This window comes from Strongyloides ratti, scaffold srae_chrx_scaffold0000003 (genome assembly GCF_001040885.1).
Source record: "Strongyloides ratti genome assembly S_ratti_ED321, scaffold srae_chrx_scaffold0000003".
Lineage (NCBI taxonomy): Eukaryota > Metazoa > Nematoda > Chromadorea > Rhabditida > Strongyloididae > Strongyloides > Strongyloides ratti.
This window is the reverse complement of record NW_020171511.1, coordinates 65,646-91,302: the sequence shown is the minus strand read 5'-3', so window position 1 is coordinate 91,302 and position 25,657 is coordinate 65,646. Positions and strand designations below refer to the sequence as shown.

The 25,657-nt window shown below is 21.7% G+C and overlaps 7 protein-coding genes across 7 annotated transcripts; 6 read left to right on the top strand and 1 right to left on the bottom strand.

The window, feature by feature from the left end:
- Window positions 1–1,090: 1,090 nt before the first annotated feature.
- On the top strand, window positions 1,091–5,276 carry SRAE_X000183100 (Rap GTPase activating protein domain and Tuberin, N-terminal domain-containing protein; the record flags this gene model as incomplete). Its single annotated transcript, XM_024653407.1, has 3 exons — window positions 1,091–1,788; window positions 1,848–4,923; window positions 4,992–5,276. 3 exons carry the CDS (start codon window positions 1,091–1,093, stop codon window positions 5,274–5,276), a joined length of 4,059 nt encoding a protein of 1,352 aa, XP_024499301.1.
- A 386-nt stretch (window positions 5,277–5,662) lies between these two features.
- On the top strand, window positions 5,663–6,253 carry SRAE_X000183000 (Phosphatidic acid phosphatase type 2/haloperoxidase domain-containing protein; the record flags this gene model as incomplete). Its single annotated transcript, XM_024653396.1, has 4 exons — window positions 5,663–5,825; window positions 5,862–6,106; window positions 6,154–6,198; window positions 6,248–6,253. 4 exons carry the CDS (start codon window positions 5,663–5,665, stop codon window positions 6,251–6,253), a joined length of 459 nt encoding a protein of 152 aa, XP_024499300.1.
- Window positions 6,254–6,702: 449 nt separating this feature from the next.
- On the top strand, window positions 6,703–7,777 carry SRAE_X000182900 (Phosphatidic acid phosphatase type 2/haloperoxidase domain-containing protein; the record flags this gene model as incomplete). Its single annotated transcript, XM_024653385.1, has 4 exons — window positions 6,703–6,770; window positions 6,831–6,916; window positions 6,953–7,446; window positions 7,487–7,777. 4 exons carry the CDS (start codon window positions 6,703–6,705, stop codon window positions 7,775–7,777), a joined length of 939 nt encoding a protein of 312 aa, XP_024499299.1.
- A 301-nt stretch (window positions 7,778–8,078) lies between these two features.
- SRAE_X000182800 (Zinc finger, CCCH-type domain-containing protein) lies at window positions 8,079–11,025 on the bottom strand (the record flags this gene model as incomplete). The annotated part of the gene is made up of 4 exons (XM_024653374.1): window positions 8,079–10,291; window positions 10,331–10,492; window positions 10,534–10,929; window positions 10,974–11,025. 4 exons carry the CDS (start codon window positions 11,023–11,025, stop codon window positions 8,079–8,081), a joined length of 2,823 nt encoding a protein of 940 aa, XP_024499298.1.
- A 1,106-nt stretch (window positions 11,026–12,131) lies between these two features.
- Window positions 12,132–14,493, top strand: SRAE_X000182700 (Hypothetical protein; the record flags this gene model as incomplete). The annotated part of the gene is made up of 7 exons (XM_024653363.1): window positions 12,132–12,180; window positions 12,222–12,475; window positions 12,516–12,613; window positions 12,658–12,695; window positions 12,739–12,777; window positions 12,818–14,305; window positions 14,348–14,493. 7 exons carry the CDS (start codon window positions 12,132–12,134, stop codon window positions 14,491–14,493), a joined length of 2,112 nt encoding a protein of 703 aa, XP_024499297.1.
- Window positions 14,494–17,702: 3,209 nt separating this feature from the next.
- On the top strand, window positions 17,703–20,226 carry SRAE_X000182600 (Nanchung; the record flags this gene model as incomplete). The annotated part of the gene is made up of 6 exons (XM_024653351.1): window positions 17,703–17,831; window positions 17,881–18,779; window positions 18,822–18,924; window positions 18,986–19,372; window positions 19,433–20,032; window positions 20,083–20,226. The coding sequence occupies 6 exons, from the start codon at window positions 17,703–17,705 to the stop codon at window positions 20,224–20,226; spliced, it is 2,262 nt and encodes a 753-aa protein (XP_024499296.1).
- Window positions 20,227–21,411: 1,185 nt separating this feature from the next.
- On the top strand, window positions 21,412–23,951 carry SRAE_X000182500 (TBC1 domain family member 16; the record flags this gene model as incomplete). The annotated part of the gene is made up of 4 exons (XM_024653340.1): window positions 21,412–21,469; window positions 21,519–21,747; window positions 21,812–22,344; window positions 22,384–23,951. The coding sequence occupies 4 exons, from the start codon at window positions 21,412–21,414 to the stop codon at window positions 23,949–23,951; spliced, it is 2,388 nt and encodes a 795-aa protein (XP_024499295.1).
- Between the last annotated feature and the right edge of the window lie 1,706 nt (window positions 23,952–25,657).

Genomic DNA, 25,657 nt, shown 5'->3' with positions numbered 1-25,657 from the left:
ACTCCAAAGAATCATTATATTATTTTTTTTCATTAAAGTGTATTTGTTTGATTGTAATGTTGTTAAATTTCCTTTTTTGTTTTATTCTTACAAATTATTTAGCATTTTATTATTATTATTATTACAAAATACTTAAGATTACGAAAAAAAAAAGTAAAAATTTATTTATTGTATGCTTAACAAATCACTTTTATAGTCACAATAATTTTTAAAAGTAAATAGTGATTATTACATTATGTTATTTAAGTCACAAATATTTTATAAAATTAATGATTATATTGAGTATTATTTTATGACCTTGATTTTGTTTTATTTTATTTTAATTTTTTTGTTTTTATAATGGGAAATTTCATAAACACAAAACAATTTATCAAAAAATATCTTCTCATAATTTAATAATTTTTAAATATTACAACAAAATGATAATTTAATTACATTGAAAGGTAAATTATTTGATATAATTACTAATTTATCATATAATATATGTAACAAAGAACTTTTTCAAATATTATCAACTTTTAATATTTTCTCATTTATTTTATTTTTTTTTTTTTGATAAAAATTTTTTATCTTATTATTATAGATTTGTCCAGCTATAATGGTAAGATATTTATCATTAATTAAGAAGGTCATAAAATTTAATCTAGTTTTATCTGTGTATTCTATTTAATAGATAATTTATTAATTTTTTTATTGTTTAATTATTGGAGAGGGAAAAAAAAATACATATACAAATATATATTAAAAAATTAATATATATTTAATTTGATTTATGTCATTATTATTATCTTTAGATTAATGTATTTTTTTATTATAATAATAATTTTATATTTAATTAGATATTAAAGAGATGTATTATTATAAAAAAAAGATCAAGATGCATGATGTTTCCTAACACGAATTAAAAATATTAAATGTCACTGAAGATAAGTAATACTACTTTATGAATATTTTATTCATTTCTTTAATTTATTGTAATTTTCTAAATATTTTTTAAAATAATTTAACTAAATATTTTATAATAAATTAATTTAGAAAATTTTTTTTTATAAATTATATATTTATTTTTAATGGTGTTATATAAATCAAAATGAATGAAACATCTGAAGATAGTAATTCGCAAACATCATTTATATCAAAATTATGGCAAAAATCACGAGAACGTTGTAGTATTATACAATTGGAGCAATATGTTAATGATGATGGTTCTATAACTAAACAAGGATGGGAATTAATGCATAAATCAACATCAAATTCAAAACGTTTAAAAGTAATAAGTGATATGACTTCTATAATACGTGATAAACGATTACAAGTTAGCACATTAGAGGGTATATGGCATACAACAAATGATATGTTAGATGATGACTATACATATAATGGATATATTAAATTTCTTATTGAAATGACATTTTCGCAAAGTGAAACATTAGGTATTGGATTAAGACATTCTTTTTTTTTGGCAATTCGTGAAATTGGTATAAATGATTTAACAATAGAATGGTTAGGAGCATTATTAAATAATGCAAAATCATTAGAACCATTTGAAAAAGATATTGGTCCATTGTTAGCTGATTGGATGACAAAAGAATATAAAGTTAAATCAAATGATAAACGATTAATAGCATTAATGGATATTGTAGGAAGATTAGTAAGAGAAAATTCAGCACATCTTAAAATTGAACAATTGGTAAGAATTATAAGTATTTGTGAAAATGTTATTAAAAAAAATAAAAAACTTGTTATGCCTTTTGCTATTAGTGTATTAACTTCTGTTGTTAAATTTTAGTAAGTTAATTATATTATATTTTAAATTAATTAATAATATAAAAAAAAAATTTTTTTAGTGCTTTACCAGATGAAATAGTGCCTGATTTTGTTTATATGTTATGTATTATTATAAATAATGATGAAACATATGAAGATGCGTGGAAACTTTCACGTTTAGCATTAACATCAGTTAATAGTTATGTTGTAGTAAAATATTTAGAAGCTTTAATTAATAAATCAAAATATATGTCAATGAATGATTCAAAAGAAAAATTATTAGCAATTAAAGGAGCAGCAATTATACTTTCAAATGCAAGTTGGGGTCACAAATTTATAAATGCTCATGTTAGAATTACACTTTCATCAATATTAGAAAGTTTTACTTATGCCATAAAATTGGGACCATTTGTTGGAGTTACAATTATTCAAACTGTTATGCGTTTAGTTGAAAAGTATTTTTTAAATCTTAATACTATAACATGGAATAGTATATGTAATGTTTTATTAACATCATTAGAATATTGTAAAGAAAATTCAGATTATGGGAAAGTTTTTGAAGATACTACTCATATTATCGAATTTATAGCTTCTATTTATGGTAAAAAACAAAATGGTAAACGTATTTTAGTATCACCTAATTTTTTTAATGTTGTTGAATTATTATTAACAAAAAAAAGTAATGTTAATTTGATTATTGGACTTATTGACTATCGTACAAAATTAATTACTCCTACTGATGATGAATGGATTACAAATAGTAAAAAATTTTTTGATAGATTTTTTAATAAAACAAATAATATAGAAGTTCGATTAAAAATTATTGACTTATTGACATATACCTTTGATAAATATGGATTATTATATGAAAATGAAATAATTGAAAATTTAATTTTACCATGTGGAAAGTTAATTTATGAAGAAAATTGTAATGATGTTAAGCTTAAATTAATAAATGTAATATTTAATGTCGCTGAGAAAGTAGAAATTAATAATATATTGTTATCAAATAATGATCTATTTTCAAGTTTATTTAATATAATAAGAAATATACTAAAAGAACCATTTAAAAAATTATTTGAATTGGATTATGAAAAAACTATTCTATTAAGAATAAATGAATTAGTATATAAAAGATGGAGTTCTATGAATCTTTCTATGATTAACAAAATTATAAATGTTCTTAATGAACATCTTTATTCATGTTACAATGATGATGAGTACAGTGATAATAAAGGTAGAAATTGTAGACATATAATATTCGAATTATTATTATCAATTATACTTAATTTTAATACTGGTGAAGTAGAATTACGTTATAATATAGATGGTACAGAAAAATTAACAACAAATAGTTTAATCTTAATTGAAGACAATGATGAAGATAATTTTCATTGGGATAATATTTGTAGTTCTATTATTAGAGCATTAAAAATTGAACGTTCATGGATAGTTTTAAAATTAATTTTAATTAAATTACCAATATTACTTCTTAATGAAAAAATGTTAGCAAATTTATCAAGTGAAAATAAAAATTCTTTAATACAAAAAATTATAGAATATACAAATGTAAATGTAGAAAAACAACTTAATGTAACGGATTCTGTTTTTGGAGTGTATTATTGTAATGTTATATCATCACTAATAATATATGAAAACCATGAAAATATTTATTGTATATTAATGAAATATTTACGTTTAGGAGTATCAAATGCTCTAAAAGCATTAAATTCTTTAGCATACAATAATCTTCCATTTTTTGTCAATCATATTGATGAAATACTTATTGAAATAAGATCAATGAAAAATATTTCAAATGAATTTATATTATTTATTTTGGAGTTTCTTTACGATTCATCTTCAATAGCAGAGTATAAAAAATTTCAAATGAAAAAAAAAATAAATATTTTAATTAATATTTTACTTATTTTTATAAATAATTCAAAAGACAGAATTATAATCACTTTATCATTACATATATTAATGAGATGGTATTCATTATTTGATCCTGAAAGTAGAAAATATTTCTTAAAATATTTTCAAGAAAAAAGTGAAAATTTTAAATGCATAATTGAGGATGACTTAAATGTACTTGAAAATTATACAGACATCACTGATAATGTTAAATCATTACTAAATTCATTTTTTACATATTGGCTTGACTTAACAACAAATTATGAAGAGATTAATAATGAAGAAGTAGGAAATTGCTTACCAAAAAAATTAAAAATAAAAAATTCAAAACATTTTATTGTTAACAATACGATTATTACATTAAATATTTTAACAAAATCAAGGATTATGCATAATATGGAAAATATAAAAAATAGTGAAAATAAATTACATGAATTTAATACTAGTGATAATATAACAGAAAAATCTTCATTACAAAAAAATTTATTAACATATATGAATAAAAATTCATATTTAGAATATGAAGATTTAGATACTACATCATCTGGAAATAATAAAAAATCTATGGAAAAAGAAACAAAAAAAATAGAAAAAGTTACAAGTAGCATTTTTAATAATTCTTCACAAATTTTTGAAGAACCAGTAACAGAATATTCTCAAATAATTATTCGTCATATTTGTGGAAAGCAAATGTGGATTTTAAAAAGTTATAATGGAATATCGACTGATTTTATAGGTGAAATTGATAGAAATTTTTCAGATCATGATTTATTAATACGTCATTTATATGAAATTCATTCAACAAAAAAAATTAATGGAACAGAAAAAATTAATATATTTTTAAATAATTTTGATAAAATTAAAGTAAAAGAAGAATCTAATATTAGTGTAGTTTATATTGGTAATGGTGCAATAAATTTATCAACTATTTTATCAAACGTTTATGGTTCATATAGATTTAATGCTTTTTTCAAAAATTTAGGAAATTTATGTCGTATGAATAATCAATCGAACAAGTCAAAGGATTATTGTGGTAAATACTATACATATCAATCAATTGATACTACGTCTATTTTAACATATTATATAAGTACAATAATTCCCCATAATGATAATGATTTTGATAACTCATTTAAAAAAAGTTTAATTGGAAATAATTGTATAGTTGTTGTTTTTAATGAAAGTGGTAAATCATATGAATTAGGTACTATAAGTAATCAAATTGAATGTGTTGCTATTGAGGTTAGTTTATTAAAAATTATTTATTTTGTCTTAATATTATTTTTATATTGTTGATTTTTTGTTTATAGATCGTTCCACAAAATTTAAAGTATGTTTTAGTAAACACAATTGTTAAAAAAAATTTAACTCATATAATAACACCTATAAAAGAATATTTAACAGATGAAAAAGCAGCAATTCTTGTTAAGAAGTTGTCAATAAGATTAAGTTTATGTATTAAAATTGTAGAATCGATAGAAAATAGTAGAAATTGTGATGACATATTTATGGGACAAGGAATGGAAAGATTTAAAAAAATAGAAAAATTTAAAAGATTAGCTATTATGAAAGAAAAAGACAAAGAAATATCTTAATTAATTATTTTTTTTACTATATTATAATTCTAATGTATCACAATTAATTTGAATTTTATAAAACATATTTTTTATATATTTAAACGTCATTCGACCTCCCTTTGGTCGTTTTTCCTTGATTATAAAAAATTTATTTCATACTTTTATTTACCATTTTAGTATTTAGACAATATTTAATTCTAACTGTAAAATAACATTATTTTATTATTATGACAACATTGTTATTTCATACTACAATATATTCAGTTATATTAATAACATTTATTTTATTAGGAATAGGAATATTCAATTTTTTAAAATATTTGGGACCAAGAATACTTTCATTACCTTGCAACTTAAATGATATAAATTTTCCTTACAAAGAAAGTACAATTCCTGCAATATATATGCAAATTACCATAGCAATATTTACATTTATATTAGTAACATTTATTGAATATTGTGAAGCAAATATTTTAAAAAAAGAATTATTAGATAATGAAGAAAGTAAAGATAAATCCATTAAATTTCATAAATTACTATTTATATTTTCTATCTATAAAATATTAGGTATGTTATTTATAAAAATTAAATATTATTTTTTAGTTATTAGTTTAATGGGTAATTTATTTGTTTCATATACAATTCATATTATTAAATATTCTGTTGGAAGATTAAGACCAAATTTTGTTGATGTTTGTAAACCAAAAATATTTAATGAAACTTGTATAAATGGAATTTTTAAATATTATGAATGTACCTCAGAAGATATAAAGCAAATTTCAGAATCACGTCTTTCTTTTTTTAGTGGTCATGCTGCTTATGCATTTTTTAATGCTATATTTATTAGTGTATAGTTAATTAATTAATTATTACAAATAAAATTATTTTTTTTTAGACATACATATTTATAAGAAGTTCAAAAAAATCAATTGGAAAAAAAGTAGGATATTTTTTAGCTCCTGTTTTGGTTTCATCTGCAATATTTGTAGGAGTAACACGAATAAAAGATTATAAACATCATGTGTCAGATGTTATTATAGGAAGTGTGTATGGATTTATAGTAGCTTTAAGTATTTGTCTAATATTCAAAAAATATATAACGAAAAATGAAGAAATTGTTTCAATAAAAAGTGTTGATTAATATTCACTTCTTAAAAATATATATCGTTATTGATAAAAATTTTTATGTATAAAATTAATAATTTGTTATATTTGAATATTTATATTATTACTCATAATAAATTATTTTCCAAATGTTACTACACAATTCCAATGATTGTATCTTATTGTTGCAATACGACAAAAAAAAATCATAATTTTGTATTAAAAGCTTTTTTATTATTTTTATAGTTTTTATCACATATTGATTGGTTTTCTTTGTCAACTATTTTATCAGTATTACAAATAATAAGGTAAATTTTTATACTTGAGAAAATATAAAAAGATGACGGAAGAACAGGTTGACTCTAATAATTATGGTACAATAAGAGATAATAATACAGAAAATGAAATGTAATTGTTTTATATTTTAATTTTTTTAATAGTTCATTATATTTTAAATAATAATTTTAGAGAAACTTCACATACTTTATTAGAAAAAATTATGACAACTGGAAGAAAACCAATGTTAATTAATACATTGATTTTTTTAATAATAGGTAAGATAAAAAGATAAATATCATCATTCTTTTTAGTATTTGTATTTATTACTTTTCAATTATGGATTCAACCAACTAAACGAGGATTTTTTTGTGATGATGAAACTATTCGTTATCCATTTAAACAAGATACTGTTTCACCAAATGCTCTTATTATATTCTCTGTCCTTCCAAATATTTTGATCATCTTCTATGGAGAAAGAAAAAATACATTAAATGCTAAAAATTCAAATTATGTTAGAAGTAAAAAATATATTCAAATTATGTTTCAATTTATTGTTAATTTTATGTGGGGTTTAATATTATTATGTTCATTTTTGAATATAATTAAGGTATCTGTAGGAAGACATCGTCCATATTTTTTAGAAATTTGTAAACCGGATGTATTAAAAAATCAAACATGTTCTGATCATTCTTATATACTAAATTATACATGTACTGGAACCAACATTGGACTTATAAAAGAATCATCACTTTCATTTCCTAGTGGACATTCAGCAATAAGTTTTTTTGCAGCCACTTTTTTTTTTGTAAGTATAAAAAATTAATAAAAATTATTACCATTTTTAGTTATACGTACAAAATAGAATGATATTTATAAGAAGATGTTATCTACTAAAGTCTGTAATCCAATTTACTGCTGTTGTATTAGCAGCATTTACTGCAGTCTCTAGAATTTTTGATTATCATCATCATCCAGAAGATGTTGCTGTAGGAACAATCATTGGTATTTTATTTGGATATTATTTTTACTTCTATAATATGTTTTATGGAAAAAGAAAAAATAATAAGAATGATACGGTTTTAAGTGATGGGACAGCGCAACATGAATTATTGTTAAATAATGAAAGAATTGTCTAAAATAAAAGATAAGTGTAATATTATATGAAAATGTAAAAAAAAATTGTTATATAAAATAAAAATACTTTTTTTTTTAAATAGTTGAAATATTTTTCATTAATATTTATGTAACCAATTAGTATAATATTAGTATATAAAATTAAAACAATAATTAAATTTAAAATTAAAGTATGTATGTTGTCATTAAGATTTGTTTCTAATATTAATTCAAGAAATCATAAACTTCTAGGTTTACGACGATATATTATAGTAGTACGACAACCATTTAAATGAAGATATTTTCTTTTAAAGATATCATTTGTTATAATGGATAACCAGATTGTGGTGGACCAGGAACATACATTGGAGGATCATCATATGGATTACGTGGTGGTTGTGAATTATAGCTACCCCATGTTACCTTGTCTACCATATCCTTTTCTTCAACATTTAACGTTTTTTTGTTTCTACGAGGATCTAATGCTGGATTGACATATGGTCCATCACGAATAACAACATTTGATTCATGTTGATCAAAATTATTATCATTTTTACTATCCTCTGATTGAAGTTTTAGTGGATTTGTTGATTCTTCAATAAGTTTACGCCTTCGAGGATCTCTAGTTGGATCATAGAATGAAGTAGCTGTTCTAATCATTGTGTTTTCAGTAGATGGTGGTAATTGATCAAAATCTCTTCTTGGTGATGACCTATTATCATAATGTCTTTCTCTTGGTGAATTATCATATCTTGGATCATCGTATCTATTTTCAAAATCCCCATACATATTACTATTAGATTGTCTAGTAAGTGGATCTCTTGGACCTCTAAGATCTCTTACATCTCTAGAATCTCGAATATCTCTTGGATCTTTTATATCTCTTCCTTCTCTGGAATCACGAATATCTCTATATTCTCTTCGTGGATCTCTTGATCCTCGAATATCACGTGAATCGCGTTGATATCTATCATCTTTAAATCCAGATTCTTGATTGTATCTTGAAGGTGAACCAAATGATTCCCTGTATCCAGAATCTCTTGACATTCCATGATTTCTGTTCATAGGATAATCTCTCATTGTATCATATTCTTTTTGTTCACCATAAGATTTTGGAGAAACATAACCTGATGATTGGTATCTTCTTTCTGGTGAATGATAACGATTTGGAGAAACTTGTCTATTTTGAGATTCATATCGTCTTGGAGATGGTTGTCTTGATGGTGTCCTTCTTCTAGGTGATGCATAATCTCTTGAGGAATCATAAGTTCTGGGAATATTATAACGAGAAGGAGAACCATGTCTTCTTGGTGATAAATATTCTCTTGGTGATTGTCCTCTTCTTGGTGAAAAGTAATTTCTATCATAATTTCTACCTCTTCCTTGATAATCATCTTTTCTAGGGCTTCTTGAATGATAACTTCTTCCACGATTGGTATATCTATCATCACGCCTTGAAAAATTTTTTCCTCCTTCATTTGAGTGCCCACGATTGTTGTAATAATCATCACGTTTTCTTTTTCTTCTAGATTCACGCTCTTCTCTCTCCTTTCTTTCATTTTCAGCACGTTCTCTTTCTTCTTCACTGTCTGTAGCTTGAAATGCTTTAAGAATTCTATCAGAGGCTGTCAAACCATCATCGACTGAAGATAAATCTAACATGTAATCATTAATTTCAGGCTTTCTTTTTGGTGACTCAATTTTTTTTGATGTTGTTGTAGCAATACCATATGCTTCAAGATCTTGTGCTGATAAAGCTCCAGTACCTTGATTGAAAAATGATTTCAATTCCATAGGTACATCATAAATACCTTTATGAAAATCTTCTGATAAAAATGGTCTCATATCTACATCTTCTGTTCTGTCTTCATCTTTATTTAATTGTTCCATAACATCACTAAAGCTTGGTAAGTTAACTAGCGGTGTTCCATCTTTTGCAAGTAATGTTTTTTTCTTCTTAGCACCAGCACTATTTGAATCATCAACAATATTATGTGTTCCTAAAAGGCGTTCAGTATACTCATTTAATGGCTCATGTGAATATTTGCAACGATCTCCATGGGAACAAGAATTTTGAATATGAAAACGATAACATGGATACTCTCCATGAAGATTTTTACAACTTAAACCATTTTGACAATTACCTCTTTGATAAAAGCGACATAATTTATCTGTTCTTCCAGAATCTTTTGCATTATGTGAATACATACAATTTTTTGAATCTCTACAATAACCTTCTCTAAAGAATTTGCAAATAAGACGTCCTTTTTCACGATTACGTTGTACTGCTGTTCTTCCTTGTCTTGAACGATCACCCAATGGTATATCTTCCATTGCCTCATCATACATAGCTCCATATTTAAAAGAATCTTCCAATCCTTCTGGATCATAAGGATCAGCATACTCTTCAAACATATCATAACTATTCATGTAACCATTGTAATTTTGATTTCCTTGTCGAGCAATATCATTCCATATTGAAAAATCTTTTTTCTTTATTTCACGTAATTGAAGAATTTTTGCCTCTTCTGGTGTAACTAAAAAAAAATATATTTATAGTCAAAATAATCACATACCTTCATCATCAACAATTTCACCCTCTTCCATATCCTCATCTTCATCCTCACATTCTTTTTCTATCTGTATATTTTTTGCATTAGTAGTTGATTCAATACGACAGTCCTTATTTTCATCTTCTCCACTATTATAATTGTCATCGTCTATAACATTAGCATTAACTAGACAAAAATATAAAAAATTTTTAAATTAAATTACATACCATAATTTCCTATATTATCTGTTTCCACATCAATTTCTTTATTTTTCATTTCTTCATCAATGGATGTTTGTGATTCTTTAAATATAATATCTTTATGAAGATCATCCTTATTTAACATTTCCATAGTATGATTAACAATATCCAATGACTCATTTTCAATATTTTTAGTTTCTAAAGCATCATTGTTTTCTATTACCAAATTATTATCTTCATATTCCATAGTTTTTTCAGTTTTTTCTAATTCATCTTCTAGTATTTTGTTATCAGGGTTAGTAATGTTATTTATAGATATACCATCATTATTGCTTTTTACTTCATCAATAATTTCATTCTGTTCAGTTTTTGTAACACAAATATTTTCTCTATTTGGATAACTTAGATTATCTGTTTCAGTGTCTAAATTATCTTACTTTTTTGGACCAATCGTTTTTCAAACTAACCTGAACGATCCTCATCAATAACTAAGCAATTATCATCGCTATCGTAAGACATATTAAAAAATTTTATTTTTCTACTATTAAATATCTACTCAAAATGTTAGTAATTTTAGTTGTTAGTTGAAAAACTTTTAAATGATATTTACTATATTATAAAACTGAAATTAAAAAGATAAATTATAATATGCATAAAGGAAAAAAAATTTGTATAAGGTGACTAATTGATTGTGTCATAAATACGTAACAAAGTATGTTTATGTTTAATAAATATTACATTAAAAATGACCGGGAATTTTGTTCTAAATGGCATTGTAATCAAATAATTATAACTAGAATCAATATATAATAGTTAAAATTATATTATTATTTTTTACGGTAAATAAATACATAATAATTAGTTTAAGCCATTATCTCATCTTTTATTGCAATGAATATCATGCAGATATTAATTTGAAAAAATAAATAAGATCCATCATAAAAAAAACATGTTTTATCCTGTTTAATTAATATTTAAAATAATATTTTTAATTTGAATCAATAAAAAAAGAATGTAGATTAAATTGGAAAGTGAAATTTTAGTTTTGGTTTATTACAAATCATAAAAACCGAGATCTTATGTGCAGCGCTTGTATAATTTTTAACAAAGTCGATGATATATTAAAATATTCTTAAAAGTAGTTTTTAAGTTTCCAACTATTGATAAAGATAACTTTACATGATGCAAATTTGTAATCGATTCAAAATGCCGCAACTGCTTACAAAGACCCGTATGATTATGGTTTTTCATTTAATGTGAAAATCACTTTATAAAGAAAGTGTATTTCATTGAATTGAATAAAAAAATGTAACTTTAAATATTTGTGCACTCGTAAGCACATTCAGTTTTTTATAATAAACAATATGATAATAATTGAAGAATGCTTTATTTCACATAGCAAACTTATAACGACACGAATTTATGTTGGACAAACGTAGTTATAATGCATTTCTTAAAACGAAGTATCTTTTTATCTCTAACTCATTCTTTAACATATATACATGCATATATTGTTTGACACTATTCTCATTATATTTCTTTTAATACTTTCACTGTGCATATAAACTTGTTTTCTGTGCGTTATTTTTTCGTTAAATGCGTTAGATTGTAAATTTTACTTTATTATGTCTTTTACTAAAAACGCAGAAGCGGAGATATTAGCTAATTTAGGCAGTATGTTGTTTATTTATTATATTTAATTTAATTTATTTCAGTTCTAAGTAATCATAATTCAAGTACAAAGGATGTAAATAAAGATTCTGTTAATGATATTAAAGATACAACAAATAGAACACGTTTATTGAGCTCAAGTGACAATGACAAACTATCACTAAATTTTGATTCTGATGATGACACAATGATAGTATTCAATAATTCAAATTCATCACAAAATAATTATTTGAATAAAATTATAAGGATGTCTAGATGGCAGTCATATTTGATAGGATTACCAATAATTTTATTTATGGTAATTTTTAATTTCTAATTCAAAATAATATTTCGTTTAGAATTATCTAATTGGATTATTTCATTTATCACCTCAAATATATAAAGAAGAATTTTATGGATTTTGGACTGCATTGTGTTTTGGTGTTTTAATAGGATGGTTTACATCAGGAGGATTATTTGAAAAGTATAATGCAATTAAAGTGACAGTTATATCAGTGTTATTATCATATATATTTTTGGTAATTAGCTTTTTTTTAACTGGATTTATACAATATGTTGCAGTAATTGCTTTTCTAACAAATGTGTTTTATTTTACCAAAGGTATTTTTTCTTTTTAAACTATAATTTTAATTATTTATAGGTGCACTATTAATTTTAATATCTTCTTCAAATGATTCTAAAACTTTGTTCTTGATTTATTTTTTTATTGCATTAGGTAGTCTAATTGCTCCGATTGCTCTATCAAATTCATTAATTCATGTGACAAATCTAGAAATAAAAACGCAAAAATTATTTACAAAAAGGGATGTATCAACATTTATGGAAACAAATAATGTTATTAAAAGTACCATAAATCCAACCCTTGCAAAAAATATTTCCTTAACCAATAACATAGCAACAACGACAAATATAAATTTTAACAAAACAACAAAGATATCAAAACCAGATTCAGTGATTGGTGTGGTTGAAAATCAAGATAAAAAAACGGAAGAAAATTTACTACAACGGGCGGAGGCTGAAGAGAAAAGAAAGAAAAATGTTAGTGAATCACAATTAATTACTACATCAACACAAACATCTACTAAAAGTGAACTTTTAAAGGGGGAAGTGAATCAAGAAACTGAGGAGATCATTACTGATAGTACAATAGAAAGTGATAAAACAACATCGAAAGAAATTATGGAAGAGAAAACTTCTTTAACAACAAGAATGGAAGCAAAACAATATGTAACTACTAAAAGTCCAAAATATACACAAATGAATAAAGTTACAAAAAAAGTTAGTATTTCTTCAGTTGATTCAGGAAGCATAAGTCCAGCACCCTACTATTTAAAAGTAAGTGTTACAATTGGCAAAACAAATTTACTTGCAATTTCTCTTGGTATTATAATTGTTGTTATATTGCCTTCGTTATTCTTTGAATTATCACATATATTAAATATTAAAAAACTACCAAATGACACATTGTTAAAATATATGGAAAGCAAAACATATTCTTCACTTCCAATTAAAGGAATTATATTATCATATATTATCTGGTCAATATTATCAATAATTGAGTGTACATTTGCATATTGTCAGATAAATAGAATTGAAAATTTTAATGAGAGGTCTCTGTTGCAAGCAACACCAATTTTTACATTACTTTTGGTTCGATTTATAGCAATTTTTTATTGTAATAATTTTGTTAAAAAAAAGATGATTCATATTATTCAAATTATGTCAATTGGTTTTATTGGTATCATTTTATATATGTTTTCAAATTTTAAATGGAGTTTTTCGGATGAAACAAATAACCAAATGATCAGTGAATATTTAATTGGAATTTTAGGGTTTTTATTAGGGTGTATTGGACCAATGTACTTTAGTTGGATATCAAAAATGGTTCAAAAACATACATTAAATTTGTTAAACTATTTTATTTTAACTCAAATAGGAAGTGTAATTGTTGTAAATGTTCTTTATAATTATTTATTAAAGAATACAGATGAAGGAAGGATGGAAAATACATTATATATTATATTGATGTTATTAGTCATATTAGAAATATGTTTCGTATTTCTATCTTTACATCTATCTAGTTATTATAGACAAACAGAAATTGCAAGATTAACAAATTCATTATCAGGTAAACTTAATTTATATAATATTTTTCACTCATTTTTTTAAGGGAATATCCGCAAAGAAAACAATGATATTAAAGTAAAAATAAAAAAGAATAAGTACGGTTATAATCGTTTGATTAACGATGCAGAAGTTAATTATGAATCATTGATCTGTACAGATTCAGATTCAAATGATGAAATTTTTGGTTAGAAATCATTTTATACATGCTCAACATGGTTACTTTATTTGTAAGTTAAGAAAAAAGAAATAATTTTTTTTATAATTTATATTATTTTCAATCTTATTATACTTAAAGTTTGCCTTATATATTTTTAATTAAAGTAGTATTGGTACAATGCAACTTTAACATTTTGAAAACTTCCGGTTTAAATTTTTTTTTGCCATAATTATATTAACAACAATTAAATAATGGAAAAATGATTATTTTCTTCTGAATAACTTTCTTTTTTTTACTAACTTTTAATGTATTATTTTAATTTATATAAAAGATTTTTTATGTTAGATAAATTTTCATAAAATTTTTATTCAATAATATTAATTTTTAATATGATTATAAAAAGTAAAAAAGTTTTTATAGTATAAAGACTATTCTAATATTATTTTTTACTAATGAAATTTATGAAAACAGTAAAATGTATGTGAGTAAAATTTAAAATGAAAGTGCATTATATTAAATATAACAAAGCGTTTTATAAACATAATAGAAATACAATAATTTTTATAGTTATCATATATTTTTTGCGTTACTTAGTAAAAAATATGTAATTACAAAATGATTGAAAGTTATTAATATTTTTTATGATAAAGATAATCATGTGATTTAGAGTGTAAAATGGTTTGAAAAAGGTTAGTAATAAGAATATTTTTAAATAAATTTATACTACAAGATATACTAGAACAATATATGATAATAAGAAAATGAATAACAAATCTAATCTGATAATACGTGTCATAATAATGTGCTGTTTTTTATATCAAAAAAATAATGTAAAAATTGCTTTTATATTTGATTAAATTTAAAATTATATAACTTTTAGCCACAATAATTAATTTGTTAATCTATAATATGGCAGCAAATGAAGGGATATATTTAAAAAACTTATAACTTTGCCAACAAAAAAATTTTCATCTTTGTTTTGTTGATCAATTAATAATTAATGGAGAAACAATTGTGAAGGAAATATAAAAGAAAGTTTTATTTTATAATGCTTATTGTTTTGTATTTTAAAGTATAATTGAAAAATAAACTTTATTTTTATCATGATAGTAGTATAAAATATTTAGTACATATAAACTGATAAATAATACTTGTAGTAAACATTATTGACATTGTAAAAATTCAATAAAAATATACATATTATTTTCTAATGAAACTTTCTATATCATGTTGATATAAAAAAATAAATTGAGATTTCAAATAAACATAATTTTTAAATAGTTAAAGAAATATAAATTTTAATTAGATATTAGATTATTTTTATCCAAGTTATATATATAAAATTAAAGATTCAAAGAATAAAACGAATAGTAGATGTATACACATTTGTATTCTTATCATGAAAAGTAAAAATGATAAATTGAATAAATAATTTTTTAAAGAGGTTTAAATTATTATAAATTGTTTAATTTCGTTTTTTTCTAATGATCAATATTGAATTTCTTTTTTTTAAAGTTTATGATTATAATTAAAAAAGCAAATCTATGTATTTTAGTGTTTGGTTGCTACAAATACGTGACAATAATAAATCATCATTTGGTAGAATTCAAATTCTTAGAAATATAATGCTAAATAATTATTAACTGCCTGACAAATAGTTATTTATAGAAAATAAATTATTCTAAATTAATATAATCATAAATTAAGTATTAAAATTTAAATTTTTTTATAGTCATTATTTAATTTTTCACCCTCCAGTTATTTTGTTTTAAACTAATATTGTATAAAAATTATATAAATTATTATTAATTAACTAAAATTAATAATCATAAAAAAATTTTTTAATTATATTTTGGTGGTATAATTCTCCATATATTTATTTTTATAATTTTAAAAGTATTTTATGAAATTTCTAAAAATAGAGATATCAAAATTGCTATCAATTATACCAAACATATAATCAAATATATGATTTTTTTCTATAATTTATTTACAAATTGGCATATGTGAAAAATTAATTGTAAACATTTATTTAATATCTAAACAATGAATAATTTATTTATTTTAATTGTACCAGAAATATTATTATTAAAAATAAAATTTTTACTTCATGTATATAATTTATCAAAGTATAAATAATGAAATAAAAAATTTGACCATTAATTTATTTATAAATGATAAAATATTTTCAAAATACTTATGGCAAAATGATATATTATTTATTTTATGCATAGATGATTTTATTTTTAACTTTTTTTTACCAATATTTCAGCCCCTATATTTAAAGTTATATAAAAAAAATATTTGAAAATACACATTTATTGAAGTCAATGTATCTAAAAATGAAGTAATACTTTTATGACGTTTATATAGCTGGATTAAAGAATTTTAATTTAATAAATATTTTGTTTTATAATACACTTATATTTTTAATAAAGTACAAACAAATAATTAAATGCATTCTTTAAAAATTTCAAATATATATTCTAATAATAAATTTTAAATTTCGATCAACATTAGAAATCATTATTAAAATGGATAAAAAAAAATTTATAATATTTTTCTTTAGTGAATTTTACACAAATATAAGTAATAAAAAGTTCTCTAGAGTATTTTTAAAATATTCTGATAAATTATTTAAAGGAAGGTATTATAAATTAAATAACAAAACAAAATTTTTATTGCACTTTAAATAAAGTAACATTTTTCAATAAAGATATAATAAAAAAAACTTTTTAATTTATTTTTATATATAAATTTTAAAATTATCCATCAAAATAAAAACAATTTATTTTAACAGTACATAAAAATATATTAAAGAATTAAAATTATTACATTTTTTTATTTAACGTTATTAATTTAATATCACATTGTAATCACATTGAATAAAAATTCTTCTAAAATAAACTTAATAGGCATTATATTATTAACAATTTTTATTTTAACAATATCAAAAATTATTAAATTAATAAAGTATTTAAAAATATTTTCTTTTTATTAAGCAGTTTAATCATTAAATATACTTAATATTATTAAATAAAAGTATATTAAGAATAATATAAGATTAATTTTAATTATATCTAAAAGAAGAACAAGTTTTTATTAAAAAAAACTTATTATAGTTAAATTGAAAAATAATAAAAATATAGTAATCTTACTTAATTCTTAGTATAATTATTTTTTTTTATAATGATATAAATATATAAAATTAAAATTATTTTTTCTTTATTTTGATATTTCAATGAAGCATTTATATTCTGCATTATATACATTAATTGATGATCAAGGAAATGGTATTTTATCAAGATGGTTAGCTAATAATAAAAATCTTAATAATAAAGAAGCTTTAATGAAATTATTTGAAAAAATAGTAAGTTAAATTTTTTTTATTAATAAAAAAAAATTCTTTTTTTTTTCAGGTTGTACCATTTCTTTATAATGATGGTAATGGTAAATTAATTCCAATATCTGATCTTGTTATGCTTAGAAATAAACAAAGAAATGCTATGTTAAGTACATTAAGACGTAAAAAAGGACGAGGAAAAAGAGGACCAAATATATTAGATGAAATAGATATAAATTCACAGTCAAATGGTGATTTTCGTAAAGCATTAAAAATATTAGATGGTTGTACATCAAGTACAAGAGCTTTTAAGTATCGTGAACTTGTATGGGAAATATCAGAACGTGGTACAATGGGTGAAAATTTACTTCATATGTGTTTATTACATAATACAAATAAATTAAAATATGTAGCTAAAGAATTAGTTAAACAATATCCTAAATTAGTTAATGATATTTTTATATCAGAAGAATATTATGGATTATCACCACTTCATCAAGCAATTGTTAATGAAGATCTTCCAATGGTATATTTTTTATTAAAAAATGGTGCTGATGTTAGACAACGTTGTTATGGATCATTTTTTTGTGCTGAAGATCAAAAAGCTTCAAGAACTGATTCATTAGAACATGAATGGGTTGATTTAGATCATAGAACAAGATATACAGGTCAAATGTATTGGGGTGAATATCCAATGGCATTTGCAGCATGTGGTAATCAATATGATTGTGTACGTTTATTAAAAGTATTTAAAAGTGATCCTAATTTAAAAGATACAAATGGTAATACTGTTCTTCATTTATGTGTTATTCATGGATTAGAAGATATGGCAAAATTAATATATGAAATGGGGGGAAAACTTTCAATAACTAATAATTTAGGTTTTACACCAATGGCGCTTTCTGCAAGATTAGCAAAAAAAGAAATGTTTGATTTAATGCTTGACTTAGGCAAAGAAACGTTATGGACATATAGGTATATATTTTTTTTTGTTTATATATTAAAAATTATTTTTAGAGATACAACATGCTATGCATATTCTTTAAAAAGTATAGATACTGTTGATGAAATAAATGGGCATTTAAATACAAATTCTATTTTGTCATTAGTTGTTTATGGTGTAAGTATTATAAATTTTATTTAAATAAAAATGAAAGAAAATTTCTTTTCCTTTTTTTTAGGAAAGCTCACGTCATTTAAATTTTTTTGATGGATTATTAGAAGAAATTCTTGAAAAAAAATGGGAAGCATTTGGTAAAAGAATGCTTTTTAGGTCTTTAATAGGATATTTAATTTATCTTGTTGCATTTTATACAGCTTTTATGACAAGAGAAATATTATTAATAGATACTGATAATCAATATGTTTATTCATCAAATTATTCATTAATGTATCAAGAATATAGATCATCATGTTATTTATGGAATTATGAAGATAAAAATGGAAAATATTATCAAAAAGCAAGAATGATAGGGGAAATAGTTTCATTTATAATTGCTTTATTAGTTAATGTATTTGAAATAAAAGAAATGATACAAGTTGGGCAACATCGATGGTGGAAAATGACTGTAAGATTAATATTATATTAACATATATATATATTTTTTTTTAAAATTAAATATTTTAAGACAGCGTTTCCAGAGAAAGCTTTATATAAAATGTCATTAATTATTGTAATTGGAATGTTTTGTTTAAGATTATCCTGTTTTATTCATCCTAATATTGTACAAATTGAAAATATATTAGTAATAATTGCAGCATTTTTATCAACAACAAATTTTCTTTTTTATTGTAGAGTTCTTAAATTTGTTGGACCATTTGTTATAATGGTATATAAGATTATTGTTGGTGATATGTTTAGATTTTTACTTATATATCTAATATTTCTTATTAGTTTTTCACAAGCATTTTTTATATTATTTTTATCATGTGAACGTGAAAAAAATAATAATATTACAAATTTGATTGGTAATAAAGATGAAAAATTTGATAATATTCTTCAACAACCTAGTCAAACAATAATGAGGATGTTTTTAATGAGTGTTGGTGAATTTAGTGCTTTATATCAAAATATTTATCATTGTAAAAGCTCTCTAGCAATACAAGGAAAAATAATATTTTTAGTTTATGAATTATTAGTTACTGTTATGCTTCTTAATCTTCTTATTGCTATGATGACAAGAACATATGAAAAAATATCAGAAACTCATAAAGAATGGAAAAGACAGGTATATATAATTTAAAATTAAATAAATCTTTAAAAAAAAATTATTTTTAGTGGGCACAAGTAATACTTATGATAGAACAATCTCTAAGTCCCCAGGAAAGATTATTATATATGTTAAATTATTCAAGGCCTTTAAAAGCTGATACTACACAGAGAGGATTTCTTGTTCGTAAAAAAATTAAGAAAAACATTTAAATACATTTTTATTTTATTTAAATTAAATTTAATTATATTTCCAGAATTATTTTTAATGACATATTTACTTTTTTTTTATCTTTTTATATAATTGTCATAATAACAAATATATAAAAATATTGTTTAGTTAAATTTGATTTATCATTTAGATGTTTTTTTTTTATTTTAGAGATTCTCTATTTTAAAGGTTTTATTATTATTGTATTATTTTTTTTATAATAATCTATTTATACAATAAATAATATTTATGAATAAAAACAATATTTTATTTATAATAAAAAAAAAAAACTAAACATTAATAATTTATTTTGTTAATATGTAATGCTTTAATTTATAATTATATAATATAAAGTTCAAATATTTTTATAAAAATACTTATAAAATAAATTTTTTTTTCATCTTTATTATCCATAAGAAGTAAAAAATATTATAATTTAACTAAAATCATGATGTAATATTTAATTTTCATCTGCCTAATGTAAAGCTTGTTTTAAATAACGAAAAGAAAACAATTTTTTTAATACATATTTTTTTTCTTATATATTATAGCATATTATTATTTATTTTATTTTATTTTTTTTTTTTTAAATAAAAAATAAATTATATTAACTGATATTAAACGTACAAATTTTGGCATTATATAATTATTTTTATTTAAAATTTATATATAAGTGTTAGAGATATAAAAGTTAATTTAAACCGAAATATCTTATATATCTAGATATATATACTCATAAAATCCCACCCTATTTAGTACTATACATAGACTTTTTATTTTTACTATAAAAAGAGATAAAATGTATAACAAATTGAAAGTCATTCTTACAACTAAAAATATTATTCTCTTATATTTTTAAAAGTATTTTTAAAAGAATAGTGTAAGTCACTAGATACATTTATTATGTACTTATATATATTTAAGATAAAAGTTTAATATAATCTCATTTTTAATATTATTGATACAGGATAAAATAAAATAAATAAGTGTCACTTTAAATATAATTATTAAGTAATTAATTATATATAATATTTTCGTAGTCACCTTTTTTATTTATTTATTTTTTTAAATAGATGTATAATTTACTTATTTTTTAAAAAATATATATTTTTTGTATAATATTGATTAACATTATTTAATCATTTTTCTTATTTTAGAATTTTTTTTTAATTATTTCAAACTAAAAAATGTCAGCTTTTTCTGATATATTTCGAAAAGCTCATGAAGCTTTAAATAATTTAAGAGGTAATTCTTATTGTAAAATTTTAATTTCAATAAAAAAATTTTTTTTTAGGAAATAATAATATATCTCTTGGAAAAGATGGAGAAATTATATTTTCAAAAAACAATGTTTGTGTTCATGAGCTAATAAATGAAGATGAAAATAATTATGATTGTGCAGATTATAACATTAATCATATTCCGGGATATTTAACTGTTCATTGTGCACATGATGAAATTATTGGTGTAACATTAATATTACAATGGTTACCAAACAAAACATTAGAAAAAAATCCTGCTAGGTAAGTTTTGATAAATTTAAGAGGAAAATAACATTTTATTATTTATCAAAAATTTTTTTTTTAGTATTCGTTGTGTATCACCACGGAGTTGCAATAACATTATTGATAAAAAGGAATTACATAATGAAATTGATAACATTGATAATACCAAGGATAATACAATAGATAAAGGTATAATTATCAATAAAAATGAAAATAATGAAGATACAACAAAATATGATACTAATGAAATTAGTAAACCTTCAGATATAATTGTTGAAATAGAAGGTGAAATATCATCTTTTGATAATGATAATTTTCAAAATTCATCAAGACCAAAAGCTTTTTCATTTTCATTAAATGAAAATAGTCATACATCAAAAGAAAAAAGTAATGAAAATAAGAAATTAAGTAAAAAAGAATTATTTGTTCCATCAATAAATGTAATTCCTAATACACCTGTCGAAGGCAATGATGATGATTTATTTGAACAACATATACATTTAGAGGATGAAGAGAATGATAGGTCGCAAAGTAGTGCTTCAACCTCTGAGGCTGATGAGATTGAAGAAGAGATAAGTGATTTTATGGATTCATCAAGTGATGATAACAATGATTGTATGTTTTCATTAGTCATTTTTATAATTATATTTTTAGATACTAATGAAAAATTTTCAAATGCACAGTATAATTTTATGAAAGAATATAAAAAAAAAGTTCAAATGTGTGTTTCAGAAACACCAGAAAAAATTGCTAAAAGTTGTAAACTTTTAATTTGTGATGAATCAAAAAATGAGGATAGTTATATTACTTTGGATCAAGAACGAGTTATTTATCAACATAATCCAATTCATAAGGCATGTTTATTTTCTGTAAATTTAGCAAAAATGAAATCTATGAGAGTATTTTATTCAAATTCTGAATGTACTAGTGGTCAATTAGTTATTGCTAGTAGAGATGGACAATATAAAATTTTACATTTTCATTATGGTGGACTTGATAAATTAAGTTCAATTTTTGAACAATGGAAATTAGTAAAAGGTAGATCATTAAAAGATGGTTCACCATCTATTATTTCCGATCGTCATTTACTTATATATCATCCTGATATAAATCGTGAAGATATGGATCCAGAAGATGGTATATATGAAAAACTTAATACAACTACTTGGAAAAGTTTTAAAGCTGAAGATGGTTCAATATCAGAAGAAATGACTTTAAAAAAAAATATTTTTTTTGCTTCTATTGAAAAAAATTTAAGAAAAGAAATATGGCCATTATTATTGGGTGTTTATCCTTGGAATAGTACATATGAATCTCGTGAACAAATAAGAAATGATTTATTTTTAAAATATCAATATATAAAAAAGAAACAATTACATAAAATGAAATCAAATAATCATGAATTTTGGCATAATATTCAATCATCTATTATTAAAGATGTTATGAGAACTGATAGAAATAATCCATTTTTTCAAGGAGATTCTAATCCAAATTTAAATGATATGAAAGAGATTCTTATGAATTATGCAATAACACATAAAACTGTTAATTATATACAAGGAATGTCAGATTTATTATCACCAATTTTGAGAGCAATTGGAAATGAAGCTGATGCATATTGGTGTTTTGTAAAATTTATGGAAAGAACACTTTTTGTTCCATGTGATAAGAAAGGTCTTTTACATTCAGTTATGGAAAATCAATTAAATTTTTTGAGCAATTTATGTAAATTATTGCTACCAGACTTTTATAAATATTTAAATAATGTTTCAAGTACAGGATTAAGTTTTATGTATTGTCATAGATGGTTACTTTTATTTTTTAAAAGAGAATTTCAAGAAAATGATGTTATGCATATTTGGGAAGCATGTTGGTCAAATTATAAAACAAAATATTGTCATTTATTTATTTGTATTGCTATTTCATCTATATATGCTTCAGATATAATTAAACAAGATATGAATTATGATGAAATATTATTTTTTTTCTCATCATTAGCTAATCATATGGATGCAACAGTTGTTTTACAAAAAACTAGAGGTTTGATATATAAAGTTAATAGAATGGATATTTTACCATGTTCTTTATTTGGTTTATTAATTGATGATGATAAACATGATCAATGGAATACACATTTACCAAAAAGAAAATATCAATGTGATTTATGTAAAGATTCTAAAATAAATTGTATTGAAAAAAGAAAAAATTCCAATAATATGTAATTTTTTTATTTTTATTTGGAAACTTATTATTTGAATTATAAATATGAATGGTGATATTATAATCAATACAACCAGCAAAATAAAATCGTACTAACATTTATAATAATTAGTATTTTATCACTAAATAAATATTTTTGTGATATTTATACGATACCTTTTATTTAATTTTCTTGAAAAAAATCTTACTTAAAACTATATTTGATAAAAACAATTATGTTTAAAGAAATAATATTAATGAAATGCAACATTAAAGTTACATTATTTATTGTAGAATATTTACAAGAATTTGCAAAACATTTTACATATTAAAATTTTTCTTTTAATTATTAATATAGTTTCATATTAAAAAAAAATATAATAAAATTTTGATAAAAAAAATATTATTTTTATAAATTTTTAATATGTCACTTTTTTTTCCTAACTTGTTGTAAGTAAAATTTTAAATAATCTCGACATTTAGTTAATATCAATAGATAAAAATTATATTTATAAAATAATATTTATATTATAGCACTTTCAACTATTATTAAATAAAATATATTTTGACTTTGAATATTTATCGGCCTGATTTATTTTCAATGATTCATTTGTTAAATGTGTGGGAGTACTGATTAAGAAGCTAAATTGGCACATAAAATATATAACAAAACATCAATTTAATCACTCATCTGGATATTCTTAAATTATTTAGGTTATTATATTATTTCTATAAATGTTATTTTTACATTTTGTATATATTATAAAATATTTTTTAAAAAGTTTCATTTGTTGCAGCATTTTATCTTTAATAATTTTATTATTTTATTTTAATTTTATATATTTATTATAAGTATCATTTAATTAATGTTTATTTAGTATTTTTATTTATTTTATAGTTTTTTTTTTCATATATAAAAGAAATATTATATACTTAATAAGCTAAAAAATTTTTGTTAGCATATTAAATATATATTAACAGAATTATTTAATTACTTTTATATATTGATAAGTAAACTAATTTTTAAAAAAAAAGAGATAAAATAATGGTAAAATATTTTATTGTAAAGAAATGTAAATTGTTGTAAAACTAATAATTAATTGTAAATAAGTGCTTTAAATGTTAACTTCTAGAAATAATTTACTTTAATGCTACAAAATAATTTTCTACTAACAGTCATTTCTTATTTTATTACCCGCTTAACATTATGATCTTCGCAGTCACCTTTTTAAAATATTCCCTGATAACTTATTTTTCAGAGTCTGTTTCTTCGCATTTGAATATCAAGATATAAATAATAAGGCAGCTTCTTTATTTCTTAAAATGATAATAATGATTGTAGTAATATTTCGAATCGCACCTAAGTCATAACAATAGAATATAATAAAAAGAAGAACGATAATGTAGAGTAAGCAACGACTTTATCTAAGCTATGTTGATATATTCATTTTTGCAATATATATATATATATATATCTTAGTTATACTGAGGGATAATATAACTTACTTTGATATATCTACATACTACAATGAAGACTCTTTTTCCTGCGTATTATAAAATTGAACTGAGGAAGAATGTTCAGCTTTATCTTTTTCTCCCTATTCTAATAGTCTTAATTTTAAATATAAAGTGTACACTCTAATAAAAGGCTGGCTATCTTCTTAAATACAATCCTCAACTGTTGATCAATCATTAGATACCACTGAATGTATCTTCTGAAGAGCATTAT